We start from the raw sequence: 19,815 nt of genomic DNA on the forward strand, positions 1-19,815 counted from the left end.
AATGTAACACCGTGATTATTATTATTATTATTATTATTATTATTATTATTATTATTATCCAATGTGATTTTAAGCATTAATACTTTTTAAAATATTTAAATTCTGAACGCTGGCAAAGTGTAGCGTGATTGGCTGTGCCTAAAACGTGTACTGCGACGCGTCACGTGATCCAGCTCATAAATTTACTACCCTGACATTTTCTTTTTACAAACACGAACAATTCGCGCAGGTTCTTTGTTTATTTTGTTTTTAATTAGCGATTTACTTTATAAACCTTGCCTTTACGCATCACTGCATATGTTTGTACGTGTGGATTTAATTGGGAAACCATAAGTGAAACTGACAGCAGAGCCGAGAACACTTTCGCCTGTAGCGCCATCTGGCATCGTTTTTCGGCCTTTTGGCTAAGATCAAGTGTAGTATCTGTTTTTTTCAGTTTAGTATCTGATACGTTCCCTATCCGGGGACCATATATTAAATTGATTTTTGGAACAGGGAGGTGGAATAGGGGCTTGCTCCGTCCACTCCACGCATCGACTTGGTGTTGCAGTATCTTCAGGAACGGTGCACCCCCTAAAATGTTTAAAGAAAATTGCCTAATATTTATTATAACACTGTTTTGGGTAGTGCTTATAAAACAGTTAACTATCTTCCAAAGGTGGTTATAATTGTGTAAAACGTATGAGTTGGAAGGGTTTAGACAATTAACAGTTTTTAGAATTAAACACTTTTATTTCCTGTTAAGTAATTTTTTAATGTAAGTTTACTGTCTTAGTGTATATATATATATATATACACTTTATTGCGGACTCAACTACATAGCATAATAACAATATCAGCTAACCAGAGCTGATATTTAACAGATTAAATAGATGTTTTGTAATTCAGGATTCATAAAAAATACTGGATTCAAGCACCGCCATGATTATGCCATTCCTGGAGACCTCCATCCTTGACATAAATTTATAGATGAGTTTCCGTATGACTGCTTGACAGCACTGTACATCGAGACCTGTACACAATAGACTTGTGCTCTCATACTTAGACAATCCTAATAACATCTTTAGCAAGTAAGACACATACAGTCTGTTTATGAAGGCTCTTCTGTAGTTCCACCATAATTGTGCTGTGTACAGTGGAGAGCAGTATGATCAAAATAGGGTTAATTTAAGATCCCAAGAACACATATGGAATTTACGCAATATATCCTTTGACACAATGTGTCCAAGATGTTTAACCTCATTGATTTCTTTCACGATCTCACCACACACCATGAAATCAGGCATTGCAGTGCCTCTTAAAATCCTTGATCGGAACACCATTGCAGCACTTTTCTTTGCGTTAAACTTCACATCATGCATATCACCGAATTTCTCACATGTCTGAAGGAGCATCTGGAGTCCACAGGGAGATGGGGAGAACACAACCAAGTCATCTGCATACAGTAAATGATTTACAAGCAGAGTGTGAATATTACAGCCTGTATTTAATTTATTTAGTTCTACACTGAGATCATCAACATAAATATTAAAGAGATAAGGTGAGAGTATCCCACCTTGTCTGACCCCACATGACACATTAAAGTAATCTGAATAAGCGTTACCCCACCTGACACACATCCACTGACTAGAGTACCAAAATATCAATTTTCTTTCAACATAACCAGGAACTCCTCTCATGACGAGTTTTTCAAACAGTATTCTATGATTAACCCGATCAAATGCCTTGCTGGCATCCAAAAAAAGCATGCAAAAATGCTACCATTAAGTGTGTGATATGCATCTACTATCTCCTTGAAGGCATATATATATATTTATATACACGTCGGTGCCAAGTTTCTTCTTAAATCCAAATTGATTTGGTATTGTTGCAAGATACATTTCCCTGCGATCGAGCAAAATAATCTGAAGAACCTTACTGACTATACTAGCAATTGCAATTGTCTGTAGTTGTCTTTTGCAGTAATTTTACCAGTTTTGTCCTTAATGACAAGGACAAGCATCACAGATAACATAGAATCTGGCAAGATTCCATGTACCAGAAAACTGGTCATACACACATAACAGGTGAAGGCAATCAGAAGAAAGTTTTAGGTGTTCTGCATATACACCATCAAAGCCACAGGCCTTGTTAGAATCAAGCCTCTTGATAGCACATTCTAGCTCTGTCTTATCTATATACACATCTTTAAACTCAAAATTACAATCAGTTTGCTGACTCCAGTCACTCCTACTTTCAACACTGTTGAGTAAACTTGAGAAATGCTTTCTCCAGATCTCAACAATGTGTTTTTCCCCTGAGATGCCTTCAATAGTAGTTGGGAGGGGAGTTTTACAGTTGTTCATCAGTTTAATTTCTTTCCAGAAAGAATTGTAGTCATGGTTTGATCAATTTACGGAGCATCTGCTCATTCGATTTGATATAACGAATAGAATATTTACATTTTACTCTGCATTGTCTGTACATATCATACATGGGACCACTTCTAGGCTGACTACAACTATCCCAGGCTCTATAGGCATCTTTTGATGCTTTATAAAGCATCATTATCATTTTTCTCCTTGGTATATCAGGTACCATATCTTCACCAGCTTTAATAAAGCAGTCAATTATATCTATAAAAGTGTTTAGCGTGGTTTATATGTACAATATTGTCACAAGCCAAATCTGTGCAATTAATGGTATCCCGTATGTTAATACGTGCCAAGGTATTCTCAGTAGTAAGGCTATATATTTTAACACACCTGTTGAACAAGCACCCTTTTTTAGCATAGAACAATATATACTTTGTTTATAGAAATTGCTGAAAAAAATAATACTGCAGTTTTTTTTAACATTTGTAGATTTTATTAAGTACTATCAATTGTAGCATTAGAAAGATTATTACTATTTACATCATTTTCTTTAAACATTTTTAGAAGGTGCACCGGTCCTGAAAACACTGCAATACCAGGGCGATGCGTGGGGTGGACGGAGCAAGCCCCTATTCCATCTCCTTGTTCCAAAAATCAATTTAATATATAGTCCCCGGATAAGAGACATATCAGATATTAAACTGATAAGAACAGATACTACACTTGATCTTAGCCAAAAGGCCGAGAAGCGATACCAAACCGTCCGACGGGCGACAGAGTCCTCGTCTCCGCTGTTAGTTTCACTTATGGTTTCCCAATTTAATCAACACGTACAAACATATGCAGTGATGCGTAAAGGCAAGGTTTATAAAGTATGTCGTTAATAAATAAATAAATAAATAAAAATAAACAGCGAATTGCTTATGTCTGTAAAAAGAAAATGTCAGGGTAGTAAATTCATGAGCTGGATCACGTGATCTACACGTTGCCAGCGTTAGAAGATAGTTGATTGGACTGCGACGCATCACGTGATACAACTCCTGAATTTACTATCCTGACATTTTTTTACAAACATGAGCAATTCGCGTAGTTTCTTTGTTTTGTTTTTAATTAGCGATTTACTTTATAAACCTTGCCTTTACGCATCACTACATGTGTTTGTTCGTGTTTTGTTAAATTAGGAAACCATAAGTGAAACTGACAGCAGAGACGAGGACACGGTCGCCCGTCGCTCAGTGCAGTATCGCTTCTCGGCCTTTTGGCTAAGATCAAGTGTAGTATCTGTTCTTATCAGTTTAATATCTGATACGTCCCCTATCCGGGGACCATATATTAAATTGATTTTTGGAACAGGGAGATGGAATAGGGGCTTGCTCCGTCCACTCCACGCATCGATCTGGTATTGCAGTATTTCCAGAAACGGTGCACCCCTTAAAAATGTTTAAAGAAAATGATGTAAGTAGTAATGATTTTTCTAATGCTACAATTGATAGTTCTTTATAAAATAGCTAGCTGCTGTTTTTCAAGGGTAGTAATGAATTGTGCAAAGTTTCTGTAATGAGTTGAAATGGTTTGGATCTAAACAGTTTTTAGAAGAACTAAACATTTTTATTTCCTATTAAGTATTTTTTTTAAGATGTTAATTTACTGTCTTAATGTAGTTCCAGATTGTTTAGGTTCTTGTTATCATATACACTGTTATTATGTCATTTTACTTCTATTTTGTCATTTGATTTTTAAATGGACCCCAATGGAAATAAGTGCTTTCATTTTCTCGTCATCCACGTATTTTTTACATATTTACAATTATATTACATTACACTGAACTTACTCACTAAAATCACACACACTTTTTAATAGAGTGTAATTAGATAGATAGATAGATAGATAGATAGATAGATAGATAGATAGATAGATAGATAGATAGATAGATAGATAGACTGATTGATTGATTGATTGATTGATTGATTTACTACCCTACCCTTAAATGTACTCTTCTGGAGTCACACTGCCTGTTCAATTGGCGTGTGACTCCAGAATGTAAATATCAGTGTCCATTGTTCAGTGTTGTTAGCTTCTAGTTTGTAGTTTATACAAGGACTTGAGAACAAGTTGTGTATGTAGGAACGTTTGGTAAAAAAAAAAAAAAAGCAAATTATTGGTTGAGTTAATAACGTTTTCAAAAGGAATAATTTGCAACATGTGTCATATTATCACATTACGGGGTAACATATGTCACATGTCATCAAATCCAATGTAAGTAGACATTGTTTAACCTTTTCTTTGGAGACCAAACATTCAACAGGTTCAAAACTATTCCATTTATTTATCCTATTAACTCAACCACTAATTTGCATTACTTTTCCCAAAACTGGAGTAACTTTAACTTTTAGACCCTTGTACAAATTGAATTTGGCCTTTGTCACCATTCTTTCATTTCATTTCATTTCTATAGCGCCAAATCACAACCAAGTTGCCTCAAGGCGCTTCACACATTCTTGGTGTTGTTACCCCATAACTCCACAACATTCAGTCACAGATAGTCCAAACTATAGCTTTTTGTAATATTTATGATCAGACAAATAACGTGGTATAGTTTTCATTATGATTGGAGCATCGTTTAATTTTGACCCTTGTGTAATTGTTCAATTGACCCCTACCTGGGTGCCTATTGAAGATGCAAGTGGCCAATGAGTTTCTTGAAAAGAGTAATGTCTAAGTATTTGTGCCTAATTTGGTGCTTCTACCACCATTTACAGGATTGTTTCAGTTATTTGCTGTTTAGGTGTGGATCCGTTTGTCGGTTTTGGTGTCTGCAACATTTCAGATTCGGTCAGAAATGGCATTATGCTGCATAGCCAGCAGGTGGCAGTAGTATTATTCTATTTGAGCAATTGAAAGTTTTCCGTCTTCTTCAACATTCCTTTGTGCTAATAGAGTATTTATTATTCCAGCAAATATTTAGTTTAACACATTTTTATTTATATCTTTTCATATTGTTGTCACCTTTTTAAAAATTAATCAGATTTATTCTTACAGCAGAGGAAACAAGTCACCACATACGAACGTTAGCCTGTTAGTATCAGGTTACGCCATTATATATTATATTATATATAATTCTATTCTGTTAATTCTAGAATAGAATTTAAAATTCTTCTTCTTACTTATAAGGTTTTGAATAATCAGGTCCCATCTTATCTTAGGGACCTCGTAGTACCATATCACCCCAATAGAGCGCTTCGCTCTCAGACTGCAGGCTTACTTGTAGTTCCTAGGGTTTGTAAGAGTAGAATGGGAGGCAGAGCCTTCAGCTTTCAGGCTCCTCTCCTGTGGAACCAGCTCCCAATTCAGATCAGGGAGACAGACACCCTCTCTACTTTTAAGATTAGGCTTAAAACTTTCCTTTTTGCTAAAGCTTATAGTTAGGGCTGGATCAGGTGACCCTGAACCATCCCTTAGTTATGCTGCTATAGACGTAGACTGCTGGGGGGTTCCCATGATGCACTGTTTCTTTCTCTTTTTGCTCTGTATGCACCACTCTGCATTTAATCATTAGTGATCGATCTCTGCTCCCCTCCACAGCATGTCTTTTTCCTGGTTCTCTCCCTCAGCCCCAGCAGAAGACTGCCCCTCCCTGAGCCTGGTTCTGCTGGAGGTTTCTTCCTGTTAAAAGGGAGTTTTTCCTTCCCACTGTAGCCAAGTGCTTGCTCACAGGGGGTCGTTTTGACCGTTGGGGTTTTACATAATTATTGTATGGCCTTGCCTTACAATATAAAGCGCCTTGGGGCAACTGTTTGTTGTGATTTGGCGCTATATAAAAAAATTGATTGATAATTTGGGATTCGCCGATAAAAGTCATTTCCATCGTACAGGTTGTCAGAAACGGTGTGAAATGCATTTTAACCAAAGTGTGTGTTTGTCACCAGGTCCTGGTGGAGCCGATTGGCTGTTTGGAAGCACCTGGCTGCTCCTGCAGCTTCGGATGGGTGCGACAGCAGCAGGTTGCGGAGGCCCAAATTGTTCAAAATTAAATAAATTAATAAATAAGATATTATAAACGACGCTTGTAAAATACTCATCGGACACAAAAGGATCTACAGCTGCAAGAAAAAGTACGTGAACTCGAGCTTTTGCACATCTGAATGTTGGGATGTCTTATGCTATTCATTTTCTATAATATTGCTCTGGTGTGACATACAGTACAGCTTCTTTGAAATCAATAATCTTACATCTTGTCACAGGATCTTACAGTAGTAAATACTGCCTGAAATGGTCTTTTTCTATTACTAACAGACACAGTTCTATCTGTATGAATTAAATTGTTAGATGATAAAAAGTAGTAACACTGCTCTTCCTTTTCTATCAAGTGTTAATGTGCATTGGATGCACCAGTTTTCAGTACACTGAGTAGTCTGACCTTATTTTCAAGGATATTTACAACCCTAAAGCATCCAAACCTGAACTCTTACTTGATTTAATTATTTTCAGGTGGTATGAATTTATGTAATGAGGGAAGGTGTGGCTAACTTAGTTAACATCTAAAGGTAAACATACTTATTTGGTAGCTTTATCAACTCAGATAGATTCTGATTATTCTGCAGAACTGTATAATCCAGTGAGCAAGCTCTGACTAGATTTCTAGTTGCCTAAAGATTTGCCTGAAGCCTTGCAGACTGCAGTTTGCCTGGGGTCCAACATTGCTTGCCAGCTTTCTTTGTTGTAGGAGATGGCCACTTTTCAAGAGGTAGAGATGGATCAGTAGTCTGCCTGGGTGGTTTCTATCCGAGATCCAATGTCGTTTTATAGTGTGTGGACCAGAGATGTCAAATTCGGCTTCAGAAAGTAAAAACCCTCCCATGTGTTGCTGCCTGTGCACTTAAAACAGGTGATCTCAATAATTAGCTCATCCACCTGCCTGAAGAGCTGAATTGATTACAATCAGCTGGTTTATTGGGAAGATGGAACAAATATGTGGCTGGACTTTACTTTCTGAAGCTGGATTTGACACCTCTGGTGTGGATGCATTGACACACATCAGTACTTGCTCCCAGACCCACCCTGATGTTTACAATAAACCCTAAAAACAGCTTCTCACAAAAAAAACCTTAACCTTATGAAGGAAAAAAAAAATGGGGAGACAAAAACACAAGTAGCAAAAACAGGCCAACATACTGCACAAGCTCTAATTTTTGTTATCAAACATAGAAATATGGTTTGAACAAAATCTCAGAACATGCACAAACACCTGTACACATGCAGACTGAGCCCTTGTCAAAAGGAAAAGAATAAAAATGTATTCATTTAATGAATTTAAGGAAAAGCACAATGATCCAACATTAATTCAACAACCAAGGTACAACATGACAAATCACTACAATTATATTCTGCAACAAAAACAATCTGTGAAAACTGCATAAATAAATCTAATTATCCATAAAGAGTTATTTCTGTGTAATGGGGAATGAATTTTGGTCCATTAACTCGCCCACTCTCTCCTGCAGAATTTGAACCACATCTGCCAAAATGAAGAGGTGCGTGTCATCCAGGTCCTGCAGGATGAACTTCTTTCCAAGGGCTGAGGTTTCATCCAAATAAAGCAGGAACTGTTTCATGGCAGGGTCACTAAGAAGCAAAAGGTAAACCATTACAATCCAAATACGGAACAATTATTTTAGGCATAATAAGAATTATTCAGGATTACCGATGGTATATGGTCACCAAAATATACATTTTGGGGGGGAACATTTTGCAGATTACCATTCAACAAGGACGCCTTTGAGTACGTTGACCATGTTGCCAAGTGCGACGAAAAACAGCGATTTTTAACCTGCGAGCACAATACGAAGACCTGTAATGTTTCTGACCAAAAACGGGTTAACGACATTTTATTCTAGGTTTTTTTTTTCCTTCATTTTTGTGACATTTGCTGTGACTTTTTTTTTTTTTTTTTTTCAAACGCGCTAATTATTTAGCTAGCTAGCTGGTTGTCTACTACCTTTTTGATTCAGTTCAGTGACTTTATCGGCGTTACATGTAACACTTCTTCTGACTGCTGTAATATTCCGATATGGAAGAAACCAACAGATTCTCAGAAACAAATTAAAACAACAAACACACGATGACAGGTAACTTTCGCTAATGTTGTTGTAGCCGCTCCTCAGCGTTAGCATTTCAGCTTTGCATTGTGGGATTGCTCCTGGATAAGCGACGGCGAGTACCGAGGAACAATCTTGTTCAACCCAAAAATTGCGCCCAGGAAAGGTAACGTACACGAACTTTAAGGTTTTCACTTGTTTTAACACTATGTGATGTACAATTCTGTACAGCTCATTGGTAATTATGAAGGAAAAATTTCCTATTTATACTACAAAAGCGAAATTTTGTGCTCATTTTGTGCCAGTATGCACACTTCAAGCATAATTAAGCATATTTCACATTATTTTGGGGGTCACTGTAATATAACTGTCCCAATAGAATAATCATATATAATCTATATTCATTCAACATCAAGTTTAAAAATATAAACAAAAACTTTGGAATCATCTAGAAAATTGTTATATTTATGCCATAGTTAAAATAAAATACATATTTCTGTTTCATCCTGATGTATATTTAGGTCCATAAACTATATTTGGATGGAAGTCAGAATATACCATGTAAATTGCAGCGACTGAATGGTGGAATAAATCTGAGTCAATCCCTTCCAGTTTAACACAATAACTCAAAAATGATTCTATCATCTTTTACATTTCTAAATTAAAAGGGTATATAATCATGATAAACAGATTAAAATTTGGTTAAGTTTCATGCACCAGATCAATCCTAAAAGAAACTTTGTTTTGCTTGTGTAATGTTCTATAGACACCTGCTGAACACTGCCACCAGTTAGTTGGATGTTTGGCGGATGCCGAGCGGATGATGGAAATTATGAGCAGGCGTGATTGTCAGTTTCAGCACATGAATGAACGAAGTCAAAATATAAACCATTATTTTCACAGCGGAATATTCTGCAGCTCAATAACAGTCACAGGTACACACAACAGTTTTACAAGTTACGTCAAGGTGTTGAGCAAACTTTGGTGGTAATCCAGATCTGGATTCTGACAGCCTTTGTCTGTTGGTGGGCGGAGCTTCTAGTTAGTCTAGTTATTGGTTTCTTAATACAAAATAATTCCAAAAGATGCATTGCCATGCTATATTCTTTAAAACATCCCTGCACCAGCTGAACTTAACCTTCAAAACAGGATGAATAAGAACAAGGCAGATGTTTCCTCTAACCGTACAACAGAAGTGACATAAAAGTATGTTTGTGACTGTAAATTTTGTGCTGTCGCACATACCTTCTTCACTTCATGAGGCATTTGTGAGGAAGTACTGATATTTCAAGCTCTAATTGCAGTGTGATAAATATATTGGAGATAATGTTGTGGAGAAATTTTGAATTGTATTTCAGACAAATCAAACTCATGTGTATCAGCTGCTTTGATTAAAAACAATCTTCTTGGTGGTATTTGGTCATTGCACTGTAGGTCGGTTAACTGTTTCCACTAAATAACCATGACCAAGGGGAAGTGAGATCAGTCAGCAGGCAGACCCAGATATGTAGAAAGGAAAGACAGAAGGAAGGAAATGCATGAATTTGGTAACAGATATCACAGGACATCTGGACACGATTCTGTCAGAATGTGCTCATCAGAGATATGAAGCCACTCAGCATTTTTTCCTGACTTCTTCGGACTGGTCTAGGACAACAAACGAAAAGTAGTGTAAAGTCTACACTACTGTTATGTGTCAACGCGGGTTGAGGAGCGGACCTGCGTCAGACAGAACCCAGCGCTACAAATAACCAGAAAAGCGGTTCCAAAAACTATATTTATTACACCCGCTGTGCATAAAAAGTGTAAAAACAAAAATAGCGTCCTTCTGGTGGAGTGACTGTTGGCACGCTCTCCAGCGCCCGCAAGGATCAAAGCCCGGCGCTCCTGGACCCACTACCACCGCCAAACACCCCCCAGGTGGACACAACAAACTGACTCTCTGTGAAGCAAAGAAGAGGTGAGGTAAGTCAGCAGTTACAACAATATCTTTCAAAAGACACACGCTATCAGCAACACATTCAGGTCTGTATCTTTTTTAACTTTATGCAAATGAGCAGCTTCTCATAACAGGTGGAGGATCACTTATCCGCACGCCACAGCAGTGAGAAGCAAGCTGCACAATTCTCATCACAATTCAAGTATACTGTGTAACAAAACACCAAGTTACTATCAACAATTAGTCAAACACTTAATTACCTTTAATGTGTGCTGACAGCATGTGTCCTCACCCTTCCTTGCTTCACGGGCTCGATGTGTCAAACACAGGTGCGGTCCTCAGCGTCTCACAAACGAACATCACAAGGTCGAGTTCCCGGCAGTTCTGCTTGAATCACACATGACTTAAATGCAGAACGCCATCCAATTATCTGCTTCAGCTGAAAGTCTTTAAGGTTGCATGTGAGCACCCGTCACAGGTGCTACACATGATGTTGATGAGGGTGAGGACTCTTCAGCCAGCACCTTCTCCTCAGACAAATCAGTTTCCATGCCACCTGAAGAGCAAAGAAAAGAAAAGAACACCAAAATATCCAGCCACACCCCCCAACACACAACACACTACGCCACGGACACGAATCACCAAAGTAGTCACACTTTCTGAAGGGTCACATGGTGTTATAAAAGGATGTGGAAATTATTTTCCATTCTCCTTTTCATCAGAAGTTGTGGTTTTCAGATAGAGATTTGTGCGTCTCTTGAAGAATCACACTCATGTCCGCGGTCAAAGCCTTGCAGAAGGTTACCACTTCATAAGAGAGAAAAGGGAATCAGAGTTGACGCAAAACCTGGCATGCTGTGCACACTGTGATATATCCATGTTTGATGGTCTATGTTAGTAGTAAATGCAGGATTTTGGGTGTGCACAGTGTTTTGATTACAAAAATCTGTGGTGATAAATTGTTTCTTAGAATCCCCCAAATTTTTTGTTGAAAGGTAACACAACTTCCTGTGTTTATTATTCTATTACTACCAAACCAGACTCATTTATAAACAGGTATCATGATAACATCAAATAAAATGAGATAACATGAATGTTGTATTTTTTTTAGAAAAACATGAGTTGTGACTTCATCATGACACCACCTATACCAATCAGTCACAAATATTTGCTGATTAATATAAACTTTAGCTCATCTCTGTAGCCCTATTTGTTGCAGAGATATAGCAGAAAATGTGTTTTTGGCACCATGTTTTTGTTTAGCTTGTAGTGAACATAATTCAATATGTAATGGACATTGTGGACATAATTCACCATACCCTGTTATCATTTGTGGTTAGTGTATTCTTTGTTGTATGTTTGAGAATGTGCTGAGGTGCATGCCACGCACATCGTGTGTCTTATTCAAGGTTACAGAGATGTGCACGGCCCCTTTGACACTTTCACACTGGGACTGGTGTGTTTTTATAGGTGGTGCCAAGCTTTGCTTAGTTTTAACCTTGATTATAACATACACCGTTGTGTTGTGGACGCAGGAAATTGTCTTGTCCAATTCATCCGTTGCAATTCCCACAGGTTTGACCTTTGTCTGATTCTTTCCAAAAATGAATTATCTCAAGTACTATTTCCACCCACCATCTGTGTGAACACAGTAAGTCTTAAGAGTTTTCAATCAATTTGGATCAAACTTGGTGGCATAATTGAGTCAGTCAAGGAGAAAGTGACTTAACTCTGAGAAAAATTGTTGACAAGTGAAGGTCACAGACTTGGCTTAAAAAAACTTGGTTTGTTTTGGGTGGGTTGGGGGCAATGCTTATATACCAGGGATATTTTGTTTAGTCCATTAACAATACAAGTATGGTTACTATTAAGCACTAATATAAAGTCATACATCATCTTTCTGCTGGTCACATGACCTCTGACCTTGGTGACCTTGAAAGGTCCAAATAATTTAGAAGGGATATTTTTTATTTGGGTATCTGATTAAAATGACACCTATTGTGACTATCGAACCTTAATATGAAGAATTCTAAATTGGACAGGAATTCGGACATTGATCATTCATAGACAGTGTTATACGGGTGGGGGTGGGTGGGGGGTCCAAAAAGCGTATCTTTATTCCTGAGGATCAGATATGCATCAGACTCTTCAGGTTCTACAGACACAAAAGAGGCGACAGTGATCCGAGTGGCATCAATACTCCTTTATTTTGAAAAACGGTGGCTTGTGTGGGTATGAACTGAACCAGAAACAGTTTGCATCTTCTGAACGCCTCAAAAACCAAAGAAGTCAGAATAAAGTTCCAGAAGAAGACTGCAGAACCCAATCCACTATACTCAATACATCACTGCAGTAAAAAGTCCTTATTTTCCGGTTCCTGGGTACCCACATCACTGAAGATCTCCAGCACTGCACTCATTAAGATGAACAGTAGAGACTCATTTCTTGGGGATTCTCAGGAGAAACCACCTGAAGGAGAAGCTGCTGATGTCTGACTACTGCTGATGTCCTGTATCTCTTCACCCAAGAGGACACAAGAGAACACTTCAGAGGGTCATTACTACCACTAAGATCATTGGCTGCTTGTGACTGTCTTTGGAGGACTCCTTCAGTTCTTGTCTCAGTGGAACAGCCAACATACTGAAAGATCCATCCCACCATGGACATCATCTGTTTGACTTGCTGTCCTCTGGTAGACTGTTGTCCATCACATCACAGACAAAACAGATTTAAGAACTCCACATCCATTTGAGAACTGAACAGTGTAGTTTTTTTTTTTTAAAGGACAAAAAGCCACAGTTATAGTGATGCATGCATGATGAGGACAGAGCTTTGTGATGTCATAATTCTGGAAATAAAGAGAACAAAACAGAAGTAATAAAAGAAAAGAACTGAATCTTGATTTGTTCTCAAAATTGAATCAAGTCTGATCCAAAGAACATCTCTCCACAAAAGTTGCTCATAATGCCTCAACTCTTTAAATTACCATATATACAAGCAGATGGGGTGACACATTGCCTTCTCACTCTATTGTAGGTTGGTGCAGTTAAATATGTTGAATGCTACTCCTGCAACTGTAATGTGGGAGTCTACGTTATCCCACAAATGTCTTTCTTTCAGTCAGTCACCTCCAGGGACAAACCGGATTGCAGGGGTGGCCAAGTTCGGCCCTCGAGAGCTACCTTCCTGACACTCTTAGTTGTCTCCCCTCTTAGTTGTCTGTCTCCCCTCTTAGTTGTCTCCCTGCTCCAATACACCTGAATCCAATGAAAGGCTTATTTAAAGTCTGCTAATGAGTCTTTCATTGCATATGGTGTGTTGGAGCAGGGAGACAACTAAGAGGGGAGAAAGACAACTAAGAGGGGAGACAACTAAGAGTGTCAGGAAGGTAGCTCTCAAGGACCGAACTCCGAACCTCCATCCTTGACATAAATTTATAGATGAGTTTCCGTATGACTGCTTGACAGCACTGTACATCGAGACCTGTACACAATAGACTTGTGCTCTCATACTTAGACAATCCTAATAACATCTTTAGCAAGTAAGACACATACAGTCTGTTTATGGAGGCTCTTCTGTAGTTCCACCATAATTGTGCTGTGTACAGTGGAGAGCAGTATGATCAAAATAGGGTTAATTTAAGATCCCAAGAACACATATGGAATTTACGCAATATATCATTTCCCTGTGCATAAAGTTTTCTAATCTGTCTACCAATGTCAGCATCATCAGACAGATCGTTTGACACAATGTGTCCAAGATGTTTAACCTCATTGATTTCTTTCACGATCTCACCACACACCATGAAATCAGGCATTGCAGTGCCTCTTAAAATCCTTGATCGGAACACCATTGCAGCACTTTTCTTTGCGTTAAACTTCACATCATGCATATCACCGAATTTCTCACATGTCTGAAGGAGCATCTGGAGTCCACAGGGAGATGGGGAGAACACAACCAAGTCATCTGCATACAGTAAATGATTTACAAGCAGAGTGTGAATATTACAGCCTGTATTTAATTTATTTAGTTCTACACTGAGATCATCAACATAAATATTAAAGAGATAAGGTGAGAGTATCCCACCTTGTCTGACCCCACATGACACATTAAAGTAATCTGAATAAGCGTTACCCCACCTGACACACATCCACTGACTAGAGTACCAAAATATCAATTTTCTTTCAACATAACCAGGAACTCCTCTCATGACGAGTTTTTCAAACAGTATTCTATGATTAACCCGATCAAATGCCTTGCTGGCATCCAAAAAAAAGCATGCAAAAATGCTACCATTAAGTGTGTGATATGCATCTACTATCTCCTTGAAGGCATATATATATATTTATATACACGTCGGTGCCAAGTTTCTTCTTAAATCCAAATTGATTTGGTATTGTTGCAAGATACATTTCCCTGCGATCGAGCAAATAATCTGAAGAACCTTACTGACTATACTAGCATTGCAATTGTCTGTAGTTGTCTTTTGCAGTAATTTTACCAGTTTTGTCCTTAATGACAAGGACAAGCATCACAGATAACATAGAATCTGGCAAGATTCCATGTACCAGAAAACTGGTCATACACACATAACAGGTGAAGGCAATCAGAAGAAAGTTTTAGGTGTTCTGCATATACACCATCAAAGCCACAGGCCTTGTTAGAATCAAGCCTCTTGATAGCACATTCTAGCTCTGTCTTATCTATATACACATCTTTAAACTCAAAATTACAATCAGTTTGCTGACTCCAGTCACTCCTACTTTCAACACTGTTGAGTAAACTTGAGAAATGCTTTCTCCAGATCTCAACAATGTGTTTTTCCCCTGAGATGCCTTCAATAGTAGTTGGAAGGGGAGTTTTACAGTTGTTCATCAGTTTAATTTCTTTCCAGAAAGAATTGTAGTCATGGTTTGATCAATTTACGGAGCATCTGCTCATTCGATTTGATATAACGAATAGAATATTTACATTTTACTCTGCATTGTCTGTACATATCATACATGGGACCACTTCTAGGCTGACTACAACTATCCCAGGCTCTATAGGCATCTTTTGATGCTTTATAAAGCATCATTATCATTTTTCTCCTTGGTATATCAGGTACCATATCTTCACCAGCTTTAATAAAGCAGTCAATTATATCTATAAAAGTGTTTAGCGTGGTTTATATGTACAATATTGTCACAAGCCAAATCTGTGCAATTAATGGTATCCCGTATGTTAATACGTGCCAAGGTATTCTCAGTAGTAAGGCTATATATTTTAACACACCTGTTGAACAAGCACCCTTTTTAGCATAGAACAATATATACTTTGTTTATAGAAATTGCTGAAAAAAATAATACTGCAGTTTTTTTTAACATTTGTAGATTTTATGAAGTACTATCAATTGTAGCATTAGAAAGATTATTACTATTTACATCATTTTCTTTAAACATTTTTAGAAGGTGCACCGGTTCTGGAAACACTGCAATACCAGGGCGATGCGTGGGGTGGACGGAGCAAGCTCCTATTCCATCTCCTTGTTCCAAAAATCAATTTAATATATAGTCCCCGGATAAGAGACATATCAGATATTAAACTGATAAGAACAGATACTACACTTGATCTTAGCCAAAAGGCCGAGAAGCGATACCAAACCGTCCGACGGGCGACAGAGTCCTCGTCTCCGCTGTTAGTTTCACTTATGGTTTCCCAATTTAATCAACACGTACAAACATATGCAGTGATGCGTAAAGGCAAGGTTTATAAAGTATGTCGTTAATAAATAAATAAAAATAAATAAAATAAACAGCGAATTGCTTATGTCTGTAAAAGAAAATGTCAGGGTAGTAAATTCATGAGCTGGATCACGTGATCTACACGTTGCCAGCGTTAGAAGATAGTTGATTGGACTGCGACGCATCACGTGATACAACTCCTGAATTTACTATCCTGACATTTTTTTACAAACATGAGCAATTCGCGTAGTTTCTTTGTTTTGTTTTTAATTAGCGATTTACTTTATAAACCTTGCCTTTACGCATCACTACATGTGTTTGTTCGTGTTTTGTTAAATTAGGAAACCATAAGTGAAACTGACAGCAGAGACGAGGACACGGTCGCCCGTCGCTCAGTGCAGTATCGCTTCTCGGCCTTTTGGCTAAGATCAAGTGTAGTATCTGTTCTTATCAGTTTAATATCTGATACGTCTCCTATCCGGGGACCATATATTAAATTGATTTTAGAACAGGGAGATGGAATAGGGGCTTGCTCCGTCCACTCCACGCATCGATCTGGTATTGCAGTATTTCCAGAAACGGTGCACCCCTTAAAAATGTTTAAAGAAAATGATGTAAGTAGTAACGATTTTTCTAATGCTACAATTGATAGTTCTTTATAAAATAGCTAGCTGCTGTTTTTCAAGGGTAGTAATGAATTGTGCAAAGTTTCTGTAATGAGTTGAAATGGTTTAGATCTAAACAGTTTTTAGAAGAACTAAACATTTTTATTTCCTATTAAGTAATTTTTTTAAGATGTTAATTTACTGTCTTAATGTAGTTCCAGATTGTTTAGGTTCTTGTTATCATATACACTGTTATTATGTCATTTTACTTCTATTTTGTCATTTGATTTTTAAATGGACCCCAATGGAAATAAGTGCTTTCATTTTCTCGTCATCCACGTATTTTTTACATATTTACAATTATATTACATTACACTGAACTTACTCACTAAAATCACACACACTTTTTAATAGAGTGTAATTAGATAGATAGATAGATAGATAGATAGATAGATAGATAGACTGATTGATTGATTGATTGATTGATTGATTTACTACCCTACCCTTAAATGTACTCTTCTGGAGTCACACTGCCTGTTCAATTGGCGTGTGACTCCAGAATGTAAATATCAGTGTCCATTGTTCAGTGTTGTTAGCTTCTAGTTTGTAGTTTATACAAGGACTTGAGAACAAGTTGTGTATGTAGGAACGTTTGGTAAAAAAAAAAAAAAGCAAATTATTGGTTGAGTTAATAACGTTTTCAAAAGGAATAATTTGCAACATGTGTCATATTATCACATTACGGGGTAACATATGTCACATGTCATCAAATCCAATGTAAGTAGACATTGTTTAACCTTTTCTTTGGAGACCAAACATTCAACAGGTTCAAAACTATTCCATTTATTTATCCTATTAACTCAACCACTAATTTGCATTACTTTTCCCAAAACTGGAGTAACTTTACTTTTAGACCCTTGTACAAATTGAATTTGGCCTTTGTCACCATTCTTTCATTTCATTTCATTTCATTAGCGCCAAATCACAACCAAGTTGCCTCAAGGCGCTTCACACATTCTTGGTGTTGTTACCCCATAACTCCACAACATTCAGTCACAGATAGTCCAAACTATAGCTTTTTGTAATATTTATGATCAGACAAATAACGTGGTATAGTTTCATTATGATTGGAGCATCGTTTAATTTTGACCCTTGTGTAATTGTTCAATTGACCCCTACCTGGGTGCCTATTGAAGATGCAAGTGGCCAATGAGTTTCTTGAAAAGAGTAATGTCTAAGTATTTGTGCCTAATTTGGTGCTTCTACCACCATTTACAGGATTGTTTCAGTTATTTGCTGTTTAGGTGTGGATGCGTTTGTCGGTTTTGGTGTCTGCAACATTTCAGATTCGGTCAGAAATGGCATTATGCTGCACAGCCAGCAGGTGGCAGTAGTATTATTCTATTTGAGCAATTGAAAGTTTTCCGTCTTCTTCAAACATTCCTTTGTGCTAATAGAGTATTTATTATTCCAGCAAATATTTAGTTTAACAAATTTTTATTTATATCTTTTCATATTGTTGTCACCTTTTTTAAAAATTTATCAGATTTATTCTACAGCAGAGGAAACAAGTCACCACATACGAACGTTAGCCTGTTAGTATCAGGTTACGCCATTATATAATTTGGGATTCGCCGAATAAAAGTCGTTTCCATCGTACAGGTTGTCAGAAACGGTGTGAAATGCATTTTAACCAAAGTGTGTGTTTGTCACCAGGTCCTGGTGGAGCCGATTGGCTGTTTGGAAGCACCTGGCTGCTCCTGCAGCTTCGGATGGGGTGCGACAGCAGCAGGTTGCGGAGGCCCAAATTGTTCAAAATTAAATAAATTAATAAATAAGATATTATAAACGACGCTGTAAAATACTCCATCGGACACAAAAGGATCTACAGCTGCAAGAAAAAGTACGTGAACTCGAGCTTTTGCACATCTGAATGTTGGGATGTCTTATGCTATTCATTTTCTATAATATTTGCTCTGGTGTGACATACAGTACAGCTTCTTTGAAATCAATAATCTTACATCTTGTCACAGGATCTTACAGTAGTAAATACTGCCTGAAATGGTCTTTTTCTATTACTAACAGACACAGTCTATCTGTATGAATTAAATTGTTAGATGATAAAAGTAGTAACACTGCTCTTCCTTTTCTATCAAGTGTTAATGTGCATTGGATGCACCAGTTTTCAGTACACTGAGTAGTCTGACCTTATTTTCAAGGATATTTACAACCCTAAAGCATCCAACCTGAACTCTTACTTGATTTAATTATTTTCAGGTGGTATGAATTTATGTAATGAGGGAAGGTGTGGCTAACTTAGTTAACATCTAAAGGTAAACATACTTATTGGTAGCTTTATCAACTCAGATAGATTCTGATTATTCTGCAGAACTGTATAATCCAGTGAGCAAGCTCTGACTAGATTTCTAGTTGCCTAAAGATTTGCCTGAAGCCTTGCAGACTGCAGTTTGCCTGGGGTCCAACATTGCTTGCCAGCTTTCTTTGTTGTAGGAGATGGCCACTTTTCAAGAGGTAGAGATGGATCAGTAGTCTGCCGGGTGGTTTCTATCCGAGATCCAATGTCGTTTTATAGTGTGTGGACCAGAGATGTCAAATTCGGCTTCAGAAAGTAAAAACCCTCCCATGTGTTGCTGCCTGTGCACTTAAAACAGGTGATCTCAATAATTAGCTCATCCACCTGCCTGAAGAGCTGAATTGATTACAATCAGCTGGTTTATTGGGAAGATGGAACAAATATGTGGCTGGACTTTACTTTCTGAAGCTGGATTTGACACCTCTGGTGTGGATGCATTGACACACATCAGTACTTGCTCCCAGACCCACCCTGATGTTTACAATAACACCCTAAAAACAGCTTCTCACAAAAAAAACCTTAACCTTATGAAGGAAAAAAAAAATGGGGAGACAAAACACAAGTAGCAAAAACAGGCCCAACATACTGCACAAGCTCTAATTTTTGTTATCAAACATAGAAATATGGTTTGAACAAAATCTCAGAAACATGCACAAACACCTGTACACATGCAGACTGAGCCCTTGTCAAAAGGAAAAGAATAAAAATGTATTCATTTAATGAAT

The 19,815-nt window shown here is 37.6% G+C and overlaps 1 protein-coding gene and 5 non-coding genes across 6 annotated transcripts; 3 read left to right on the forward strand and 3 right to left on the reverse strand.

Moving 5' to 3' along the window:
• The first annotated feature begins 384 nt into the window (after positions 1 to 384).
• Positions 385 to 575, forward strand: LOC117503662. The gene has a single exon (XR_004558623.1). It is a non-coding gene; the product is annotated as a U2 spliceosomal RNA (small nuclear RNA).
• Positions 576 to 2,916: 2,341 nt separating this feature from the next.
• LOC117503648 lies at positions 2,917 to 3,107 on the reverse strand. Its single transcript, XR_004558610.1, has one exon. It is a non-coding gene; the product is annotated as a U2 spliceosomal RNA (small nuclear RNA).
• Positions 3,108 to 3,596: 489 nt separating this feature from the next.
• On the forward strand, positions 3,597 to 3,787 carry LOC117503631. Its single transcript, XR_004558594.1, has one exon. It is a non-coding gene; the product is annotated as a U2 spliceosomal RNA (small nuclear RNA).
• A 3,981-nt stretch (positions 3,788 to 7,768) lies between these two features.
• LOC117502972 (general transcription factor IIH subunit 5) lies at positions 7,769 to 8,555 on the reverse strand. Its single transcript, XM_034162113.1, has 3 exons — positions 8,350 to 8,555; positions 8,112 to 8,181; positions 7,769 to 7,976 (listed from the first exon to the last, which is right to left on the reverse strand). The coding sequence occupies exons 2-3, from the start codon at positions 8,144 to 8,146 to the stop codon at positions 7,796 to 7,798; spliced, it is 216 nt and encodes a 71-aa protein (XP_034018004.1). The 5' UTR covers positions 8,147 to 8,181; positions 8,350 to 8,555; the 3' UTR covers positions 7,769 to 7,795.
• A 7,278-nt stretch (positions 8,556 to 15,833) lies between these two features.
• LOC117503649 lies at positions 15,834 to 16,024 on the reverse strand. The gene has a single exon (XR_004558611.1). It is a non-coding gene; the product is annotated as a U2 spliceosomal RNA (small nuclear RNA).
• Positions 16,025 to 16,513: 489 nt separating this feature from the next.
• Positions 16,514 to 16,703, forward strand: LOC117503647. The gene has a single exon (XR_004558609.1). It is a non-coding gene; the product is annotated as a U2 spliceosomal RNA (small nuclear RNA).
• Positions 16,704 to 19,815: the final 3,112 nt, after the last annotated feature.

This window comes from Thalassophryne amazonica, chromosome 21, assembly GCF_902500255.1.
Source record: "Thalassophryne amazonica chromosome 21, fThaAma1.1, whole genome shotgun sequence".
Classification (NCBI taxonomy): Eukaryota; Metazoa; Chordata; class Actinopteri; order Batrachoidiformes; family Batrachoididae; genus Thalassophryne; species Thalassophryne amazonica.